Source organism: Chiloscyllium punctatum, chromosome 7 (assembly GCF_047496795.1).
Source record: "Chiloscyllium punctatum isolate Juve2018m chromosome 7, sChiPun1.3, whole genome shotgun sequence".
Taxonomy (NCBI): domain Eukaryota; kingdom Metazoa; phylum Chordata; class Chondrichthyes; order Orectolobiformes; family Hemiscylliidae; genus Chiloscyllium; species Chiloscyllium punctatum.
Window position 1 is genome coordinate 97,234,134 of NC_092745.1, and position 21,757 is coordinate 97,255,890.

Consider the following 21,757-nt stretch of genomic DNA (forward strand, 5'->3'; position numbering starts at 1 on the left):
TGTTTTGGCCACAACCATTTTCTATGGTAGTGAATTCCACAAGGTGGCCATGCTCTGGCTGAAGAAATTTTTCATTACAGTTCTAAAATGTTTACCCTTTGTCCTTAAACTATGACTGCTGGTACTGGACTCCCCCACCATTGGGAACATCCTTTCTACAAATAACCTGCCATTAAAAGTCTTGTTAGAATTTTATAGGTTTCTATGAGATCCCCCTCATTCTTCTAAACTCCAATGAATACAATCCTAACCAACTCAATTTCTCCTCATATGTTAGTACTGCACACCCTCTATAGCAAAACCATCTTTCCTCAGATAAGGAGACTAAAACTACACACAACATTGCAGGAATGGCTTCATCAATGGCCTGTACAATTGCAACATATTTTCTAGTTAGCAATTCCTATTTTCCTGTGTGATCGATGTTCAGTTAATTGATCTTCATGGTTCGTTTGGGGATATAACTGGAAATTGACAAGTGCCACAAGCTCCTTAATATATATTTGCAGGAAGCCAGGGCTTTGATGTAAGGTCCCATCCAAATGTCTGCACCTCTAACATTTATTATTCAATACTGTACACAAGCGCCAGCTTGAATTATTTGCTCAGGACCTGGAGTGGGGCTTGAATTGGCAATCTTCTTTGTTTCAAAAGGAGATTTGCCACCAATTGAATCAATCTGAAATCATAATTCAGCTCTATTTAATTAAACAACAAAAAAATGCTGAAAAGAGAAATCAAGGCAAGGTTTTCTTCACTGAAATGCCAGAAATATTCAAAAATTTTAAAGTAACAAAGTTTGAAGTGAGAAATGAAAAGTTACAGATAAATATTCAACCTAAAAACACAGCACTTTGTTTCAACTTTATGACAAAATTTGTGAATAGATTTCACAAGTCTCATTCATAATAACTTCAACAGAAAGGAAAATTAAGTATATACTTAAATGGGAACAAGTCTGTTTGTTTCTCAGTCACATCAAAGTTGAACTTTACCCCACTGTGCCTTATTTCTGGTAGAAAAGTATCAAAATCATGAGGGAGATTCAAATCACATGACATATTTTGTTTGTACGAATCATTACTGCAATCATCTTTTGACTAGTACCTTGCAAAATTTAGAATAACAACCTCATTTCACAAATGTACTTCAGGCAAGACATAAATAAAAAGGAAATTCTAATTATTGCACTGCATTGTAGTTGGGCAATTCAGATAATCTTATTGCAGATTATTCTGATTAGCAGCAACTCAGCAATATATCCAAACAACATGACAATTGAATTTGGACTTTCTTTCCACATAATTCCATGGTTACGTGCTGATTTTAGATGAATGGTAAATCTAATGTACTCACCAATCCCACTATGTAGTTTGCCAATATGTTGTAAATTCAAGCCTTTGATCATAAATGGCAGTCCGCTCTTTGGATAATCCCCCATCGCAAAGCTGTATGCCTGCGGGATGGGTCAGAAAAAAATTAAAATGTATAGCTAACAAAGAATTATGCATTTAACGCAAAATATTGTCAGCACTGGAAATCAGATATAACCAGAGAAATTCTGGGAAGTATTCAGCAAATCATGGAACATAAATGGAGACAGAAAGAGAGCTAATGCTTCAGGGTGATGATAGTTCATAAGAACTGGTAGTTGTTAGAGATTAAGAGGGCTAAATTGGACAATGTTGTAAAATAGGAGCAGGTATTATGATTGCTTCTGATGCAGGCAGCTTTCTTGCACTGCCTGCTAATTTCCAGGACTGCTCTGTTCCACCAGTGCTAAACATGATGTTCAGTGACTGCTTGCCTCAGCATGAGATCCAAGTTCATACAAACATGAAACCATTTAAAGCTCGTCTGCATTGCTTAAAGGGAGGTGAATTCTGACTGGAGCATTGCTGGAATATTTGTGGAAAGGAATGTGGGGAGGAAGAATCGTAAATTATGGTGCAACAAAGGAGCAAGTCAATACTAACAATCTCTGATAATGCACTGAATGCATTGATGGAGAAGGTGGAATGGGCAAGTGATCTATCCATAGGCGGCTAGCATCCCTGCCTGTTAGCAGCATAACTTACTGTTTATTTGCAAAACGGCCTCAATTTGGCCCAATCTGAGGGCACGTGTGGGCACAGAATGGGGGGACGTCAGGTGGCTGCTGCACACCACAACCTGTTCTCAGCTCCAACACTCTTGACAACCCAATGATCTTCCCAAAAATATTACTACCTTCTCGCCAGTGCTGTTCTTTATGGCTGTGCTGCTTTGGTCTCCAGTGACACAACATCTAGCTAAGGCACCGACCACTAATTCACCAGCATCCTCAGCAAGATGGAACTTCAGGGGTGAGGCTTGTGTTTGGACTAACCACTTGCTGGATAGCACTTCATTTCTTAAATGGTGCTTGATTCTGCAATTTTTTTCACAGGTATGGTATTATCCTGAAGTTACCTGACATTTGTGCCAAAAGCACTAGTTCCAGTCACTGACACAGTTATTCCTCTCTTGCAGGGCAACTTGGTTCATAATTAGAGGCAATAAAAGCTGACCAGGGGCGACACGTGCAGTTGCAAGCTCTTGACCCAACAGAGGAAAAAGTGTTTGCCATCACTGGATTGACCATGACTGACATGGACTTGAAACAATTGAAGTTCCTCATAGTTAATCCTCCTTCGCCCATGTAATCCCCCCCGCTCAGCTGACAATCTTTTCTGTGTTCTCTCATGTACAGTGATAGTGCCACTTCCTCAGGGCCAAAGGGTTTGGATTCAAGTCCCACCTGTATGAATGTGTGTCACATCACATCTGAACAGATTGATTCAAATAATTCAGAAGTAACTATAATTACAAGCGGTGAATGATTTCAGTGTGTACCTTTCACCTCTCTTCACCATAATTTCTTGTCTGTTGCTGGACTTTCACTCATCCAGACAAAAGGTAGTAATTACACCACACTTTTTATTTGTCCCTTGTACATAATGGAAAGTCTCTGGGAGTCAGGAATTCAGTTACTTGCACTAGTATATCAGCCCTGTCCTTGAAGGACCAAGTCAGAAATCACATGACACCAGGTTATAGTCCAACATACTTGAAAACACAAGCTTTCACCAGGTGAAGTGAGAGGATAGCAGACAGAACACCGAATTTATGCGCAGAGAGATGAAGGGCAGGCAGATCAAAAGATCATATAAATGGTGGGACTGGAGTGTCAAAAAATCTGAGTTAATGTTTTGGGTCTGGTGACCCTACCTCTGTTTTGTGTTCACAGATGCGGTCAGACCTGCTGGGCTTTTCCAGTGGCTTCTGTTCGTGTCCCATGTTATTCCAATTATTTGGTTTGTCTTCAACACCACCTTATTTTTATTTTTTTTGTAATTATCTCTCTGCCTCATTTAGTTGGATTATATGTCATTCCTTCAGTTGGTACTCAGCTATTGACACTTTACCCACACCATCTAACACCCTTGGTCACCTGCAGAGATGTATTATTTGACACTCCACTCAAATCATTTGAATGATCTTTTGATCTCTCTACCCTTGATCTCTCTGGCTATAAATCCTGTTGTGGAGGTGCTGGTGTTGGACTGGGGTGGACAAAGTTAAAAGTCACAACACCAGTTTATAATCCAACAGGTTTATTCGGAAGTACAGGCTTTCAGAGTGCTGTTCCTTCGTCAGGTAGCTAGTGTGGCAGGATCATGGAACACTGAATTTATAGTAAAAGATCCTGCCCGAATAGTCAATTTTTGTGCTCCTCAGATGCTGCCTGACCTACTGTGCTTTTCCAGCATCACTCTAATTTGGACTCTGATTTCCAGCATCTGCAGTCCTCACTTTTGCCTACCGGATGAAGGACCAGTGCTCCAAAAGCTTGTACTTCCAAACAAACCTGTTGAACTATAATCTGGTGTTGTGTGATTTCTGACTTTGTCCACCCCAATCCAACGCCGGCACCTCCACATCCTGCTGTTGTAGGCACAGCATTTACATGACTGGTGCAGCCAATTTTCTGGTCAGTATAACCGCAGGATGTTAATAGCAGCAGATTCAGCAATGGTATTGCCAGTGAATGGCAAAAGGAGATGGTTGATATTTTTCTTGTTAGGAATCATCACTGCCTGGCAATTCTATGGCATAAATATTGATTTTATGGAAAGGTGATGGTCCAGTGGTATTATCATTGGACTGTTAATCCAGAGACTCAGATAATGTTCTGAGGAGCCTGGTTCAATTCCTGCCATGGCAGATGGTGGAATTTGAATTCAATTTTCTGAAAATTTGGAATTAGGAGTTTAACAATGATCAAGAATCCATTGGCAATTGTTGGAAAAACCAATCTGGTTTGCAAACGTCCTTTAGATTAGATTCGCTACAGTGTGGAAACAGACCCTTCGGCCCAACAAGTCCACACTGACCCTCCAAGGAGTAACCCACCCAGACCCATTTCCCTCTGACTAATGTACCTCACACTACGGGCAATTTAGCATGGCCAATTCACCTGACGTGCTCATCTTTGGACAGTGGGAGGAAACTGGAGCACCCGGAGGAAACCCACGCAGACACGGGGAGAAAGTGCAAACTTCACACAGTCACCCAAGGCTGGAATTGAACCTCTGACACTGGTGCTGTGAGGCAGCAGTGCTAACCACTGAGCCACCGTGCCACCCTTGGGAAAGGAAACTGCCATCCTTACCTGGTCTGGCCTACAGACCCACAGCAATGAGGCTGATTCTTAACTGCCCTCTAGGCAATTAAGAAAGGGCAATAAATGCTGGTCTACCCAGCAACGCCCTCATCCTGTGAATGAATAAGACAATGTTTTTTCCAGTTTTCAGCTTAAGTCTGAATGTTACACTGGTTTTGCTGCATGCAGTCATGTTTCACCAGCCGTGGAACTGCATATGTAACTGAATCCTGCAAGCATTTGCAAACATATTATAAATAATTGTATATCATTTGAACAGAGATAGCACAGAATTCCTTCGGTCATGACACATTTCAGGGTTACAATACAGTGCTTGGTAAAGAACAATCTACAGTCGATAACACTCTGCAGCAGGTATTTTCTACAATACTCAAAGTTATGTGCTTACTTTGCCCTCTTCTTTCTGGAAAGAGATTAAAATGCATTCAGTGCCCTTGGTGTAGAAAGTGTCAGTGATCTCCCTTATGGAACAGTGACTGATGAACTGAAAGATGGAGCCCAAGCATAAAAGTTTATGGTCACCTCCACAGCTACCTGTAATGCTGTCTGCTTTGCTTTGAGATTGTATTCATGCTGTTGCAGATGACAAACTTCAGTGAAGATTCCATGATGCACACACAAAAAAACCAAACATTTTGATTTGATTTTCTTCATAATACCCTCTGCACCTCCTGCCCATTACTTTAAGTCAATGTCCTCTAGTCCCTGATCCATCTACCAACAGGAGTAGTCCCTTCCTGTTTACCTTATCTCTGTCCCTCATAATTTTATACATCTTAATCATGGGCCCCCTAAGTCTCCTCTACTCCAAATAAAATAACTCCAGTCTATCCAATCTTTCTTCATAACACAAATTCTCCAGCTCATGTAACATCCTGGTAAATCACCTCTGTACTCTCTCCACTGCAATCACATCCCTCCTATAATGTGGATTCCAGAACTATACACAATCCACTAACTGCGGCCTAACCAAAATTTTATACAGTTTCAGCATTACTTCTCTGCTCTCAAACTCTGTTGTTTGGTTAATGAAAGCAAGCATCTCATATGCCTTCTTAATCAGTTTATCTACCTGTCTTGGTTCCTTGGGGGACCAGTGGACATCCATACCAAGGTCCCTCTCATCCTTGATGCTTGTCAAGGTCCTATATTTCCCAGTTAAGTCATATACCAAACAGTTGCAGTCATAATTATCATAACGAATGGGGAAAAAAGAACACAGAAAAAGCACTGCTGTTACTGCTAGCAGCACAAGGGTCAGTTAGCCACACTTTGCTTTGTTAAAATCCCTGCAGAGACAGAAAATTTTTAAAGAGAGATTCAAATTTCCAGTCATTAGCTGAAAGAATGATATCACAAGATTTCACAAGTGAAAACTTTTACTATAACATAGTCAAAATAAACTTGTGCCATCCCAGTGACAACCATCTCCAAAAAGAGGGAATCTAACCAAAACTCTAAGTTCAATGCCTTTCTATTGCTATGGTCTCAATATATAATAAGCTTCTAAACTTCATACTTGTGTTATATTATGAATTCTAAGATACATATTTTGTGACAATGAAGGACCAGCAACATATTCTTAGGTCACATTGATGCATGGGGAGCTTGATGTTATGGTGTTTTGACAACATAACAGTTCTTGTTCTGTTTAGAGGTACAGGTTGCAGTGACTGGGCTACATGGGGAAAAACCTCCATGATCTCTATTCAGTACATTCTGTGGATTGTACATACAGCTGCCATACTGGCATAACAATTTGGTGTTGCGTCCAGTGTCGCAGCACCAATCAAGTGAATTGCTGTCTCCTGCATAATTTCAAACTTTTTTAGTGCTGTTACACTAGTATTTTGCACCCAAACAGACTTTGTATGAGGTTTCCACAATACTCACAACTTGATCAATTAAGTTGATAGAAAGCTAAACACAAAATGAGCCATTCATCACAAAATACTCTGCCTCTGCATTGCTGTAGTAGTCATGGTGTTATAATATTGGTTGATGAAGTTCATTCCAGTCAATTTTGTTTTTCAAGATGTTTACAGAAGAGGATGCAATGATGGGGAGACAATGGCCCAGTGATATTATCACTGGACTATTAATCCAAAAACTCTGGTATGTTCTGGGGACCTGGGTTCAAATCCCACCATGGCACATGATAGAATTTGAATTCCATAAAAACTGGAAATAAGCGTCTAATGGTGACCATGAATCCATTGTTGTCAGGAAAAGCCCATCTGGTTCATTAATGTCCTTTAGAGAAGGAAACTGACATCCTTACCTAGTCTGGCCTACATGTGACGCTAGACCCACAGCAATACGGTTGACTCTTATTTGTGTCTTGGCAATAAATGCTGGCCTAGCCAGTAATGCTCTTATCCTGTGAATGAATAAATAAAAACTATGACAGTGTTGTTCCAGAGATGGGTTAGAAATTGGCATTCCCAGCACTTCGTGAGAGCATAATTTGGATGTAATTTGGGTCTTGAAATAACATTAATGTGAGCAGAGTAATCTTTGCTCTGACATTTTCAATCAAACAAGCTGGTTCATTTTAAGCATAATTGGTTGTTAGGCTCCAAAGTTGACGTCCTTTCCAATGAAGAAAAGGAAGAAAACACAAGTTCTTCTTTGTGACCAATCATATTTTACAATACTTCTGCATAATCTGTAGTTGACTGATGCAAAAAGAAACAAACGATGTAGTACATTTAAGGTATTAACATCCAAATAAATTACATTTCCAATTATCTACACTCTCTCCTCTCAACATGCAACTCTCCCCGCTTTTATTCATTTCATTCCTTAGTGACTCCAATCAAATATCCTTTGGCATTTCTTGCTCAAGCGTGGTCATGATTTCTATCTTTACCTCAGTCAGCTTTCTTCTCGCCACAAGTGTACATCCAAGTGTTGATCATTCTTCTGATGAATGCAGCAGCTATTTTCACTTCATCGATGCTAATCGCATTTTTATTAACCTCAGTCCTGACCTTATGATGGAGGAAAGTTTGTTGATGAAGCAGTTGGAGGTGGTTGGACAACTCTTTCAGCGATGGCCTAGGCATTCAAAAATTCCTACCATCTTCCTTGATATCATCAATTGTTCAACTACTAGAATATTTTGCCTTTGATCGCCACTGACTTCAGTTTTGAAGTCTACTCTTAATCAATGGTTATATTACTCCATTATTTAAATCCTTTCTAATAGGAAAACACGAGAAAATTTGTGCAAAGCAATGTTGAAGAATAATACTACTGAGCTAAACTGAAAACTCATCTCATCAAATGGTTCATGATTGATATTGCATCCCAAGGAAATAATCTCCAGATGACTCCAACGTATCATGTATGACTGGTCTTATTCTGTTTTGTTCATCAAAAGAAAGCATTATGACAGACACTGAAGTCTGAGTTGTTGATGTAAGGATGTCTCCACTGAAGGAAGTCAAGATCTCAATTTGCATTTAGGTTCAGCAGTTGAGACAGTGCAGCTTCCTTTCAAACATTAATGCAGTGGAAATGATGATACAGGTGGTTCTTGTATAAAGTGTGTTTCAGTAGCGTGATTTCACTATAACTTCGCTGAAGAACGAGGGAATGTTATTTTCAAGGACACTTCCCTCTGTTCGCAATAGTGCAATTCCAGCGGCGATCATTTTGCACACTTCATTCTGCACACGTGCCGATGTTAGCATTGAAGTCTCTGTGCCGTTCTGCGCATGCACCAATGTCAGCTGCCATCAGAGCTTTGGAGAGGTACAATACTATACATTGAGCAGGTTGATCTCAAAAATGAAACTAATGAATGTTCATTGCTCTCCCTCTGACACAAGAATATTCTTGTATAATTCCTGTGTAAGCCCTGTACAACTCCTGCAGGACTGCATTATTCGTATGCATACCATTTACCTTTCTAATTTGTTCTTGTATCTGCATATCACACACTGTAAACCAACCCCCAAGAAACAGTCAGAAGACAATCAACCACAGCCATCCACTTCTGCAACCACAACTGCACTTGAAGGTGGTGATGATGACCCTCTGTCCCAACATTAATAATATTTTTCAATGTAATGTGTTAAATTTACTTTTGTTTTATTAATAAATACGATTAAACCTTCATTCCATGCTATACTTTGTGTTAGGCTATTGGGTGATGTTTGAGTGATTGGGAGTGATATTTTTTGCTGGTCTGTCTCTAAGCCCACTTTTCCCATAGGCCCCATTATTTCTATTAAGTGATTTTCTATTAAGTGAGGTTTTGCTGGGATGCAACAGCAGCATTATAGGTGAATTATGTGTACCTGAATACTGAGATGTTTGTAAACCATGATGAAATATCTGGTAAGAGTACTATTCCCTACACCCTTTTTCAAACTTAAGCAGGGTATGCTCATCAAATGATAACTCAAAACTATGAATAGGAAATAAAAGTCAGAACATATATTAAGGATATCAAAAAAGATTGAATATGTTATAAGGAAGTAATACAGCAATGGGCTCAGATGATATCATAAATTGCAGTTTTTATGAACATCTTCCAAACCCTGAAATGTGTTGTATCTTTATAACACACTCCAACCTTTATTCCATTTTCAGTGAGACTTAACTTGCCATTTTCAGGCATCATGAACTGAAGTGCTGTTCTAGCACATGATATGTATTGCAGTGACATCAAGTTTTATTTTAATGAGCAGTACAAGGGAATTGGATACCTTGTGACTTTTATAAACCTTTATCTTCCCAATCCCCCAAAATATAATACAGTATAAATTTCATAGCAATCTTCAATTTGATAACGGTTTCAGTCTGACAGCAGGTTTACAGGCATAGCAAGGGTGTAATTTTTATGTTCTTGACTCTGTTGTGTGCTGATATTTTTTTTAAAACCTGTTAGCAGTCATCTGATAACTCCAGGGTTGAAATTCCAGCAAAGAATCATGGTCATAAGCAGTCAGATATGCATCTTGTCATTTTGCTCAATGGTCAACGAACATGCTAGCTCCAGGCAATTCCATGAATAAGACTGCTAGTACTCCAGTATAAATGTCAGCAACATGTCCTACTGCATTCTGAGTAGCAGGTAGCCACAGGGGAACTAGAATGCAACACAAGACACAGGAAATGCTGTAGTAGTCGTCTGTGTGCAGTATTGTTATGTTAGGTTTGGTAGATAAATTGTGCTTTTCAAAGCATGCTGAATTCTCAGTTCAAAACTTTAATATTTATTTGATCCTTGTATGCGTAACATTCTACAACTGATGTTAATGAAAGGGGGTCTGCACTGTTGGCAAATATTTCTTTGGAAGAAAGACCCTCTTTGACACCAATTGATTCCGAAAGTATTTAAATCAGTGTAAATTGGCTTTTTTTAAAATGGAAATTGCTTGATAAATTAGACGATTATATTTCCACCAGTTTAAGCAGCTTCCACAGTATCAACCAATTCAATGCTTTCTTTGGCACATTTTTGAGCATTACCATGTGTGTTTTAGAGTGGTGGTGGAAGAAATAATCTTTGTAAATACACCAAGAAAACCTGGAAAAATTATAATTATTTGGACTGTGAGTTTTTTAAATCAGTTGCTCCTTCAACCATTACATTATTGTTGGAGAAATAGATTGTCTTGTTTTTGCGTATGTGTTATTAGTAAACATAATTATTTTGGGATAGATTCCATCTATACTGTGAAGAAGAAAAAAAGATGTTTCAGATAAAGATAAATGAATTTCAAAATTCCACTGAAAGAGCCTGCAATGCTAGGAAAATTTAATGGAATTTTTAAAATTCAAGAAAACTCCACAGCAACAGTTTGTCTAATTAACTAATTAGGTACGCATCAGGCATTACTATTGTTTAAACCACCCAAGTAGATGAGCAAAGTGCTAATACCACCTTGGTGGTTGGGTCATCATTAGCATAAGACCAGGGAGTTACAATTGCAGAACAAGCAGACCAAGATGGTGCATGAGGGAAGGCAGAAGGTTGCTCAGTTACTGTACAGTTGACAGACAGTCCAGTTTTAGTGTGAGTTAAGATACATGGGGTAGATATGAGGGAGCATTGTGAGAGTGACCAGCAGGAGGCCAGAGTAGTTTTGTGACAAATGTGTTTTACACTGTTACTACATAACAGCACTATATAAACTCTGCTTGCCACTAACAGAATGCTGCCACCACGCCAAAAGGACAGCTCATAACACAAATTTAAATAATTGGTATATGAATTTCAATGCTGGTGCAATGCCAGGTATGTAGGCTGTACATCCTAAAGACTGGCAGATCATATCACAGTATATCTCTTTGGCTGTTCAGAGCAGGCAAGGTACTGACTATACCTAACCAGACCATGCTTGTAAAACTCAAAACACAGTAACCAACATTAAATGTGATTCTCCAAATGAATAATATTTGCAAAATAATCCTGAGTGTGCAATCAATTTAGGATTGTCAGTTGGGCTCACAGTGTGGCACACTTCCATGTTCTGGATTACATACATTAATGCATAGGGTCCTGCTTATTTGTAGACAAAAAATAGCATAAACACACACCCTGTCAGCTTCAACCCAACAAAACAGGTAATGGTCATTCTCCAGTTCATTTCTCAATACCTAGACCAGTCAGAGTCAACCTTGCCATTTTAAAATTTATAAAAGCTTGGCAGTTAACTTTTAGTTATTGCCTAACTGAAGCAATCTCCAAGGCAATATCTCTACCAACTAATCAGCAGTTTCTCCTTCGACAGTATAAATGCTGTTTTCCTATACTGTGGTATTTCATGGACATTATCCTGTTGAGTACATGAATTCTTAGCAGAAGTTCAAATAAATTTTCCTTGAGTTTTTTTAAGAAAAATAGCATTTTAAAATTTGTCATGGTTTTCAAATCTTATCCCAGGTGAAAGGGAGCAGCTTGCTTGTGCAAATAGAATAGTCTTGTAGCTTTCCGTGTCAGACACACAAAATATTGTGGAAGTGGCATGTTCCATTCCCCTACTGCAACATATGAGACTGGCATTGGATATGACAATTTGTAAGCATCTATGAGGCTTTGTTTAAAAAAAACATAAGTTTTTTTGATGACTGCTTTGTGGAATTCAGACTTGGAATGGAAACAGATTTTTCACTACATTCCACCAAAACTTACTAAAGATGAAAACCAAAATGATGCTGCGAGAACACTGAAAACATTTCTCTGCTTTGCACAGACAAAAATACATTCTGACTACACTGCTCATTTAAAAGTAAGTACTTCCACTACAAATAGAGCTACTGATTATTTTTATTCACCTGACTTATGATCCAGGGAGCTGAACCATTTCAAAAGACAAATAGATATACATTATATGAATATACTACTCAAAATCTCAGAACTAAATTAGACTACAAAAAAAACTCAAGATGAGCTATAATGTAATTTGCATATGCCATTAACAGCCCAGCAGTCTCAAACTGCTCAACAATTTGTGATAATTCTTAAATAATGACTATAATTAAAGGCGTGGAAAGCTTCCTCACAAATATGTTTGCTCATGGCACTTGATGTGTTACTTTGCCTGAAGTGGCAATGAAAGAGAACAGAGTGTACATATTTGTTCAAAATGTATTTAAACACAGTCATATTTGAGAAGGAGAAACTGACAACAAATGGATAGTATGTAGAAGATGAATGACTGGTCTACAGCTTCATGAAAATAAAGTGAATAATGTCAAATACATAATGGCAAAAATGAGTTATACAAGATTGATATAATGCCTGTTTTACTTTCAGTTATTTTCATGTCACTTAATTTGTGTCCGTGGTGTTAGTTGAATTAGCTGTTCATGACCTCATGTTTATAGCCATTCAGGCACTTGTGAAATATAGTCAATATTATGCTATAATTTGGAAAACATAGCAAAGCCCCTCAAACATCAATCAAGTAATGACTACGTAAACTATTCAATGATGTTGATTGAGGGTGAAAGACGGACCAGAATACTGGTAAAAGTCTTCTGCTCTTTTTTGTATAATGCCATGGAATTTTTACATCTGCCCAAGATCAACAGGGCACCACTTTAACATGACAATCAAAAATGGCACCTCCTAAAATGCAGTACACACTTAAGTGCTACTTTGAAGTGTCAACCTAGATTACATACTCAAATTTATAGAATGAGACTTCACATTTTTTGGGGAATTGTTGTTGCCAAATTAGATGCCACATTTCCTACATTACAAATCTTCTATGGTCCTCTGACATTCTGGATGCGTTAAATATGCTAAATTAACGCAAGTCTTTATTTCATTCCCCTTTTCTTATTTAGTATGTCAAATGTCACTAAGTTAATTACTAGATGCAATGGCATATAGCTGCCCATCCTCTATTTCCATTCAGTCTGATGCTCTCTGGAGTTATGAAGAATGGGAGATGATCACCTTCATACATACAAGATTCTGAAAGGGTAGACTTTGAGAGGCTGTTTAACCTCGCTGGATCATGTACAACATTGGAGCACAAACTCAGCCAAAGAGCTATTGATCACCTGGACTGAGTTGAGGAGAAATAGCTTCACCAATCACTTGGAAACTTTAGATGCTCCTCTACTGAATCTATTCATGGTTTAGAAATACAAATGTCAGTGGCCTCTCAGGAATCGAGCAATATAGCAAGTAGATGGGAAACTGGAGTTTAGGTCAAAGATAAGTCAGAGTCATATTGAATGACAGAGGAGGCTCAAAGGTAAGTTTAGTCTAGTTTGCTCTTATTTCTTATATTCTTACATTTTAACTGAATATGCATCTTGCAATTGTTATCATATAAGGTAATTTTTAAATGGCAGCTGCCCATTTTGTTGGAGAAAATAGAAATAGAGCAGAAAAAAATTTATATGGACACCTGGCTGCCCTGTTTCTGCTAGTAGAAAGTGAATTGCTATTTTCATGCATATGTGAGCTAGCAAGTACTGTGCATGATTAGAATAGAATAGAATATCCTTTATTATCTCGTGTATTCAATATAAAATATAATGAAAAGTATGTACCATCGCCGCATATAGATGCCATTCACATTAATTTAGAATTAAAACAAACTTAAAAGAGAGTCCAACTTTTCCTTTTCTGCTGTCACAGCATGCTGGCCGAGAGTGGCCTACTCCAGGCTTCCCAGCACATACCATGCTGCCAAGAGTGGCCCGCTCCAGGCTTCCCAGCACATAACATGCCGCCGAGAGTGGCCCGCTCCAGGCTTCCCAGCCCATACCATGCTGCCGAGAGTGACCCACTCCAGGCGTCCCAGCCCATACCATGCTGCCGAGTGTCCCACTCCAAGCTTCTCAGCCCACACCAGACTGGCACCAGGTGCCCACACCACGCAGAAGCCAGAGTCCTGCTCCAAGCTTCACAGCCCAACTGACTGGTTAGCACAATCGTACTAGGCATATGGTGGCCTCGCTTTAATGGACACTCGTAGTTCTCTCAGGAGATGGTTAAGTATCCAGGTGATAATGCTAAAGATTTTTCTGGAGTTACCACAGGCACAGAAAGAGCAAACCCATTCTTGCATTCCTCCACAGAGTGAAAATGACAACTTTGACCTCAGCAGGCCTGACCAGCCAGTCAGCCTTCCAAATTCACTCTGCTGCGGTAATTCACTTGTTGCAAATTCACAGCTTAATTACTGAATTTAAATCAAATCTGAAAATTATTTTCATCTTTTAATAGTGACCTTGGGTAGGTGGTGCAGATACTGAGCTGAAAATGTGTTGCTGGAAAAGCGCAGCAGGTCAGGCAGCATCCAAGGAACAGGAGAATCGACGTTTCGGACATCAGCCCTTCTTCAGGAATCAGGTAGGTGGTGCAGATACCCTGCATCCTTTGCATGTGTTGAGAGCAGGCAAGTTTTCAGCAACTAAATAAAGGTTTTTTTGGTAAGATCTTGGCTAGATCTACAAGTTGCTGTTTACCTTTAGTTATGTAGTTTTATGATCATGCAAGATCAGTCTTCAGTAAATATTTTGTTAATTGATGGCTGCATAAATAAGCTTTCTTTAATACTTAGGGTCTGCACATGCTACTTGGAGCATATATTTTCAGTAAAAGCTCTAACTTTAACAGATCACTTTCTCTTTAAAAAGAGAACCAAAACATCAAACAGCATTTCCTAAATTATCTAGGTCTGATGAGTACAAACATATTCATTAACCTGCTGCTAAACATGGTAAATGGATTACCGGCCTCTATTTTATAAGTTTTAGAAAATCAATGGTCTGGTCTCCTGTTTGCAAATGTTGTGGTTTAAATGCCTGCTTAAGTTCTTGCAGAGCTTTGTATGATAATAAGAACAAAAGAAATAGAAACAGGAGGCAGCCATTCAGCCCCTCAAGCCTACTCTGCCATTCTGTCATGGCTTATCTGCTCTAGGCCTCAACTCCTGTTTTGTGACAGTTCCTCAGAACTCCCAACTCCTAAATATTTTTTAAAAAATCTATCAACATCCTTTTTCAATACTTTTTAGCCTTCACAACTCTCTGGGGTACAGAATTCCAGACATTCACTCCTCTCTGAAATTCATTCGCAGCTAAGTATTAAATGAACATTCCCTATTCTGTAACAATGACCCCGAGTTTGAATAAGAAAGTATAGAATATTTCAATGCTCGGTCATTACGTAGACAAATTATCCTTTTGCATTTGGCGTTTAACAGTTTTGATCAAGCTATTCAGATAATGCTATAACACACCTCCATGGCTTTTGGGACTATACCTCAAACCTTCTGACCCAGAGGTAGGGACATTACCATAGTGCCCAGTGTCACACAAATCTATTAAATTTGGTTTGCAGAGTTGTCTGTGAGAACACTAATATTAGAAGGAGTACATGAGTAAAGATTCTCCCCAAAATCTTCAGCAGCCTACAATTAACCTCCAGTTACTGAACTGCCTTTATCAATTTCTGTTAAAGATGTCATAGTATCCAGCAAAGCTTTAATTTTTTTTGACACATAGGTGGAGATTATGTAGAATTGCACAGCATAACGGAGACCTTGGAGGGTTCTTTGGTGCAGAGGTAAGTTTTGATACCATTTGATCCCAATATGCCTTGATCAGAAAAAACAACTGAGTTATTGCTTATGGATTGATTTGGAGATGCCGGTGTTGGACTGGGGTGTACAAAGTTAAAAATCACACAACAGGTTTAATTGGAAGCACACTAGCTTTCAGAGTGACAATCATCTGATGAAGGAGCGTTGCTCCGAAAGCTAGTGTGCTTCCAATTAAACCTGTTGGACTATAACCTGATGTTGTGTGATTTTTAACTTTGCTTATGGATTAGAAGTATAGCGATATGGAAAGAAGCATAACATCGTAAAAAGAATAACAACCACTTTTACCTTCTCCCAAAAAAACATGAATTTTCCTTTGCCCCAAACTTTACCATATGAAGCAGTGATTTAGAATGCTAACCTTTGAAGACTGAATTGCAAGGAGATGAAAGGTTATCTGGGTAGGTGGAAATGCAGTTTTAAGGTTACAATCAGATCAGCCCTGATCTTATTGATGACAGGCAGGCTCAATGAAAGGAAGTGAATGGCTCTTAGTTCAGATGTTCCTTATGTAGGTTTGTGCATCCTTCCCAGGAAAGTAAAATAGCTAGCAACCAGTTGTGATAATAGTTTACAATGATTATGAACAACCTGACCAATATTCTAATAATGAAAATTCACAACCTAAACAGACAAGGTTTATTATGTACTGCATCTAGGCAGTCATTTTCCTCTCCCCTGTCACCTATCAGGACTGCCTTGGTGAATATTAAGAGCACGATGAAAAAAGGGGACTGGATGAAACAACATAGAAATACCCTTTGTAGAAATATGTCCTGAACTGGCTGAGTAGAAAATGCATTAAGGTCAAGATAAAAATGATCTGATGGGCTAGATATGCCAAATAGGCTGTACATTTTATAACACATTACAGACTTATCGCGTAACCCATATTTTCTCCTAATGACTGAATGGATGTACATTTACTGATTATTAATGTACATGAAATTGGCAGGAATATATTCTAAACACTGCTGAAATTTTTAACCTATATTCAAATCAAATATCTGGGATTATAGGCATCTTTGAATAGATCTATTGTGGAAATGAAGGAGGTGAGATAATAATAATAAATGATAATAATAACTAAGGATCTGTGGTATATATTCCACCTCCAAAGTACTAGAGAAAAAAGGTCTGATCAAAGCACCAAATCAATGGGAATTTATCTACTCTCAAAATATTAGGAAGGGAGATTAGAAAGGGAAAAGAAAAATCGTTTGTGTAATAAAGAGTAGCACATTTGCACTAAAAATTCAGAATTTTAACAATTAATTGGAATGGATAAGAAAAACGATGCTATGAAAGTTTGTATGTCACAGATGTTAACCAAATACATAGACATGACAAAGTACAGTAGCTGACAGCCTTTGACCCATACAAGAGGCTCAAATTCACATGCTGTGAATTGACTGCTTATTCAGCACTTGAGGCCTACACAGATATGGAATAAGATATTGGTGTGGCACAGAAAAGACAAGTAGCATGGCTCTGAAAATCTAATGGCAAGAAAACCATGACTTGAAGACATTCTGTACATATATATTTAATAAATAGATGAGAAAGATTTAAAATCACTGCCTGATATAACACTGTACTCACAAAAGACATTTATTGTTAAAAATTGTGATTGAAGCATATTTTAAACACTTGCTAATCATGTGATGACTTTTTCTGAAGCATAACTAATTTGTATAGGGTAGCTTTTATCATTTCTTTTTCCGACACTATGAATATGAAATGAAAAAGTCATAGGCAATTGGCCTACAGGGATGCTTCAATCCTTCCTTTCTCACCATGCAAAGGGAGAACCCTCCCCCAACACACATGAATAGAGCAACTGTGCTTAAGAAATGTATGAAAATAAGATAAATGGCATCACATTCTTCACCTTGCACAATATACAGCTGTACCGTGTCAAATATGCACTGTCACCCACCATGACATAAAGGCTGTCAGCTCAGCTTAAACACCTAAATTACTGCCTCTTGACTGCAGCTGGCTCTCTTTCTGTGCAGTGGGCAGTAAGTGGTGGCAAGCAATGCTGATGAAAAGTCACAGACTGAGATTGTCACTGACATTCTACGATCATTAACAACCAACATTCAACTATAGGACATGACAAGAAAATCAGAATCGATTCCTAGTTCATATATGTAAAGCTATCTTCAATGAAATATATTTTTACTCAGGAAGGCAGGAGTTCTTTTTTAATATTACAAAGATGATATCAAATATTTTATGTGTTTAATTAAATATAAATTTATTTAAAATAGTTAGGCATGTACACAGAAGCAAAAAACATTTAAGAAAAAGCAACTAAAATACGGAAAATTTTAAGACCAAGATACACATGTAATATATTCATATAAGCATTGAAAACCTGCAGGGTAGAGTTCATCTGCACACAGGCAATGAAATCACAAATGAGTTATGATCAACACCACATAAAGAATAGGCATTAGAGGGGAAACGAGAAAAGTTAAATGCAATTTTCACAACAACATTCATGTATGAATTGCACAGAGCTTTCAGTAGTGTCGCTGTAAAACATTTGCTCCCTCTCAGTTCTCATGTGCATTATGATCTCCCTGAAGTGCAAAAAAATTTGCACGGAGTGCATGTTATTGTAACTTGACCAGGGTATTCAAATGTTACTTTGGCTCATTCTTGTGTGCATATGTATTTAAACAAATCAGTTAACCTAAAACAATAGACATGCTTAATATTGATTACCAGCGCTATATAACATTCAAGAAGCTGGAAAAATTATAGCTGGCCAACAAACCAATGCAATACAAGATGAGGCATAGGGCAGTGTTCAATTAATGATGCAAGAACAGAGAATGGAATAGCTGTACCTAATTAGATTTTTACACAATGGAAAGTCATGTGAACCCCACCTCCTACATCAAGGATGAACTGGTTTAGAACTGAGGTACTGGCTGCTACTGATGCATTCGAGGAGTCAGCCAAAAAGGCATTACCCTGTGTAATGTCATGCAAATATAAAGAAAAATTTTCACATTAGTACACAAACAACAGGGCAGTATAATGGAAGTGATTAAAAACTATAAAAGATGGGACACGTTAACAAGACAGCAGAATGTTTCCAGTAGTGATGTCACGAATGAAGAGCCATGGATACAGGACAAAATGTTTGGAATTTCAAATATAAGGCAGGAGAAACATCTACACACAGAGAACAAATTTGTAGGGAAAATACAAAGAGGTGCAAATTCTATTGTCTTTTGATAATGGGGGTGTCATTATCCTAGCACAGACAGCAATAACATGGTAAAAGTCAAATAGGAGAAGAGTTTTTAAAGTGTGTTCAGAAAAATTTTCTTGATAAGTACATTTCCAGAAAGAAAGAATAAGAGGATCATGTATGCAAAGAGCCAGATTTTCACCATTGACGTGGTTAGATGAAGTAAAAAAAATATTCCCAGCTTGGCAGACCCACCTCAGATAGAATGTCCTTATACATACTATTTTCACACCTGTAGGCAGGTATGGGATTGAATCACGCCTGCATCCCAGGAACAAATGGGGCAATGCCCTGGGGCATCTGAGTAGTGAGACAGACTGATTAAAAAGCCCATCTCTGTTCATAGAATCCCTGCAAGTAATTTCTAACTGTGCTGTAATATTACAGAGTGACATTCGAGAAACAATAATGCTTTGTTGCACCTGCTTAAACTTGCATAATTCTTTTATGAGAGCCTGAGCTCTCAGTTGAAATCCAGGTGCACTGATGAAAACCCACCCAAACATGGAGAGAATATGCAAATTCTGAACAGACAGTCGCCTGAAGGTGGAAACGGACCCAGTCCCTGGCACTGTGAGGCAGCAGTGCAAACAATTGAGCCACCTTGCTGCCTTTGGTCACTGTGCCGCCTTTATTCTTTAGGAGTTTCTCTTATGCTTAGCCTCTAGCCCTCACCCCTTCCACACTGTCACTACTCCCTTCCACAAACACACACATTTTTCAATCTACCTCCAGACCAACCCAAAGCCACTTAATTCCTTCATCTATTGCCCTACAAGTCCTTACCAACTGAATATCAATTCATGCCCCCACCACCTCAATTGGCTCTATACACTCACCATACTAACACATAGCTCTTGCACGCTCATTCACCAATACGCTACCTCAGAACTTTGAACCCAATAGTAACCATGACATGAAACTTACGACAAAAATACTCATTCATACTTTTTCAAAAAAAAATCACTGGATTTCATGAAAGTATGTGTCAAACATATGACTGATGTGTCAAGCCATGTTCAACTGAGTGTTCAGACTCTCACAAAAGAATTATGCAAGTTTAAGCAGGTGCAACAAAACATTATTGTTTCTTGATTGTCATCTCTGTAATTTTACAGCACAAAGTTAGAAGTTACACGAAACCAGGTTATAGTCCAACACGTTTATTTGAAATCACAAGCTTAAGAAATGTAGCCCCTTCATCAGGTGAAGTGAGAGGGAGGCACATAGAACACAGAAGTTATGGGCAGAGAGATCAAGGACAAAGAGATCAAAAGATCATACAAATGGTGTGAGTGTAGTGTTGAATAATAAGTCTCTGCAGGTGACCAAGTGTGTTAGATGCTGCGAATAAAATGTCAATAACTGAATAACAACTGAAGGGATGACCTATAATCTGATTAAATGTGGCAGAGAGATAATTACAAAGAATTTAAAATAAGGTGGTGCTGGAGACAAACCATTTGTCGTGTGGGATTTATTTTCAATGTCTTAATGTGTATTTACACAAGGTTGAGGGGCATCAAATGCTTAAAACTTCTGTTATTAATATTTTAATAATCTGTTCAAAAACCAGAAAAAAAATCAACTCTAAGATGGCTGGGAAAGGAACCAACACAGGGAAAGTTTTCTTTTTAATTCAGTGAGTGCCTAGGATCAGCAATGCCTGGCAGGGTACTGGAAGCAGATCCAATAGTAGCTTTCAAAAGGGAATGGATTAGTATTTCAAGAGAAAACAAAATTACAGACTTGCGAGAAAGGGTGGGAGAGAAAGAAGAGTTGAGTTTTTCTTATTGAATACCAGCAATGATACTATGGGTCAAATAGTCTCCCTCTGTGCTCAATCTGTTCTATGATTCAATGCGATGGCTGTGAAATTCACTTCTCAAGCTAGTGGTTAAAGCAGACATTATCAACGTTCAAGGTAAGGTCTGACAGGCGGATGCAGAAAAAAAATGGGAATAGGGTGGATAAATGTAATTTCCTTTGGATGAGAATAAATGCCATCATGAATTGGTTTGATTTAATAACCTGCTTCTACTTTGTATTTTGAAAAAAGAATGTGTTACTGTAGGTTTTATAGGACAAGTTACAATTATAGATATTTCAATAAAACAAAAACTTCATTTGGTAATTTGGTCAAGCTGTAGAAACTAATAATTCCAAGTGTAAAACATGTCATCAGAATTAGCTAACCTTCACATTAAGGTTTTGGAACTGTTGAATGTAAATATTGGCTTTTTAAAGTCAAGATAGAACCACTGAATGCAAACAGAATTTTAACTAAAGCAGAGTTTTAAAGCTACAAAAAACTGAGCTTTTTCTTCAATAACCATAAGGAATATTGCCTGATATATGTGGTGGGATGATATGCCAAAGTTAACAATCTGAGTTTGCTTGGACTTGAATCAGACAGGATGCAAAAGATCTGCTATTTGAAATCACGTGACTATGTTTTTACTTTTGATAGTGAATGGTAAGATGACAAAAAGCAATCTTTCAGTCCAAATTCTAAGCTCTCATGCAGCCTTGGAAAAGCAAATGGAAGAGGGCACAGCTTTGAATTAAGTTGCCACAAGAGGACTAATCCAAAGTAATGGAAATGTAGATCGGCTATTTATTTGTACAGTAATGACTTAAGTAATATTTACAGCAATTAAATGCTGAAGTTAATATTTTTTCTAACCATAAGAA

At 38.2% G+C, this 21,757-nt stretch overlaps 1 protein-coding gene across 1 annotated transcript in view; it reads right to left on the reverse strand.

The window, feature by feature from the left end:
* The window catches only part of LOC140479961 (ERI1 exoribonuclease 3-like), a 421,431-nt gene that overhangs the window by 249,774 nt on the left and 149,900 nt on the right, over nt 1-21,757 (reverse strand). Inside the window, exon 7 of the mRNA XM_072574405.1 lies at nt 1,357-1,456. Within this exon, the coding sequence (XP_072430506.1) occupies nt 1,357-1,456 (100 nt within the window). The remainder of the gene's footprint in view (nt 1-1,356; nt 1,457-21,757) is intronic.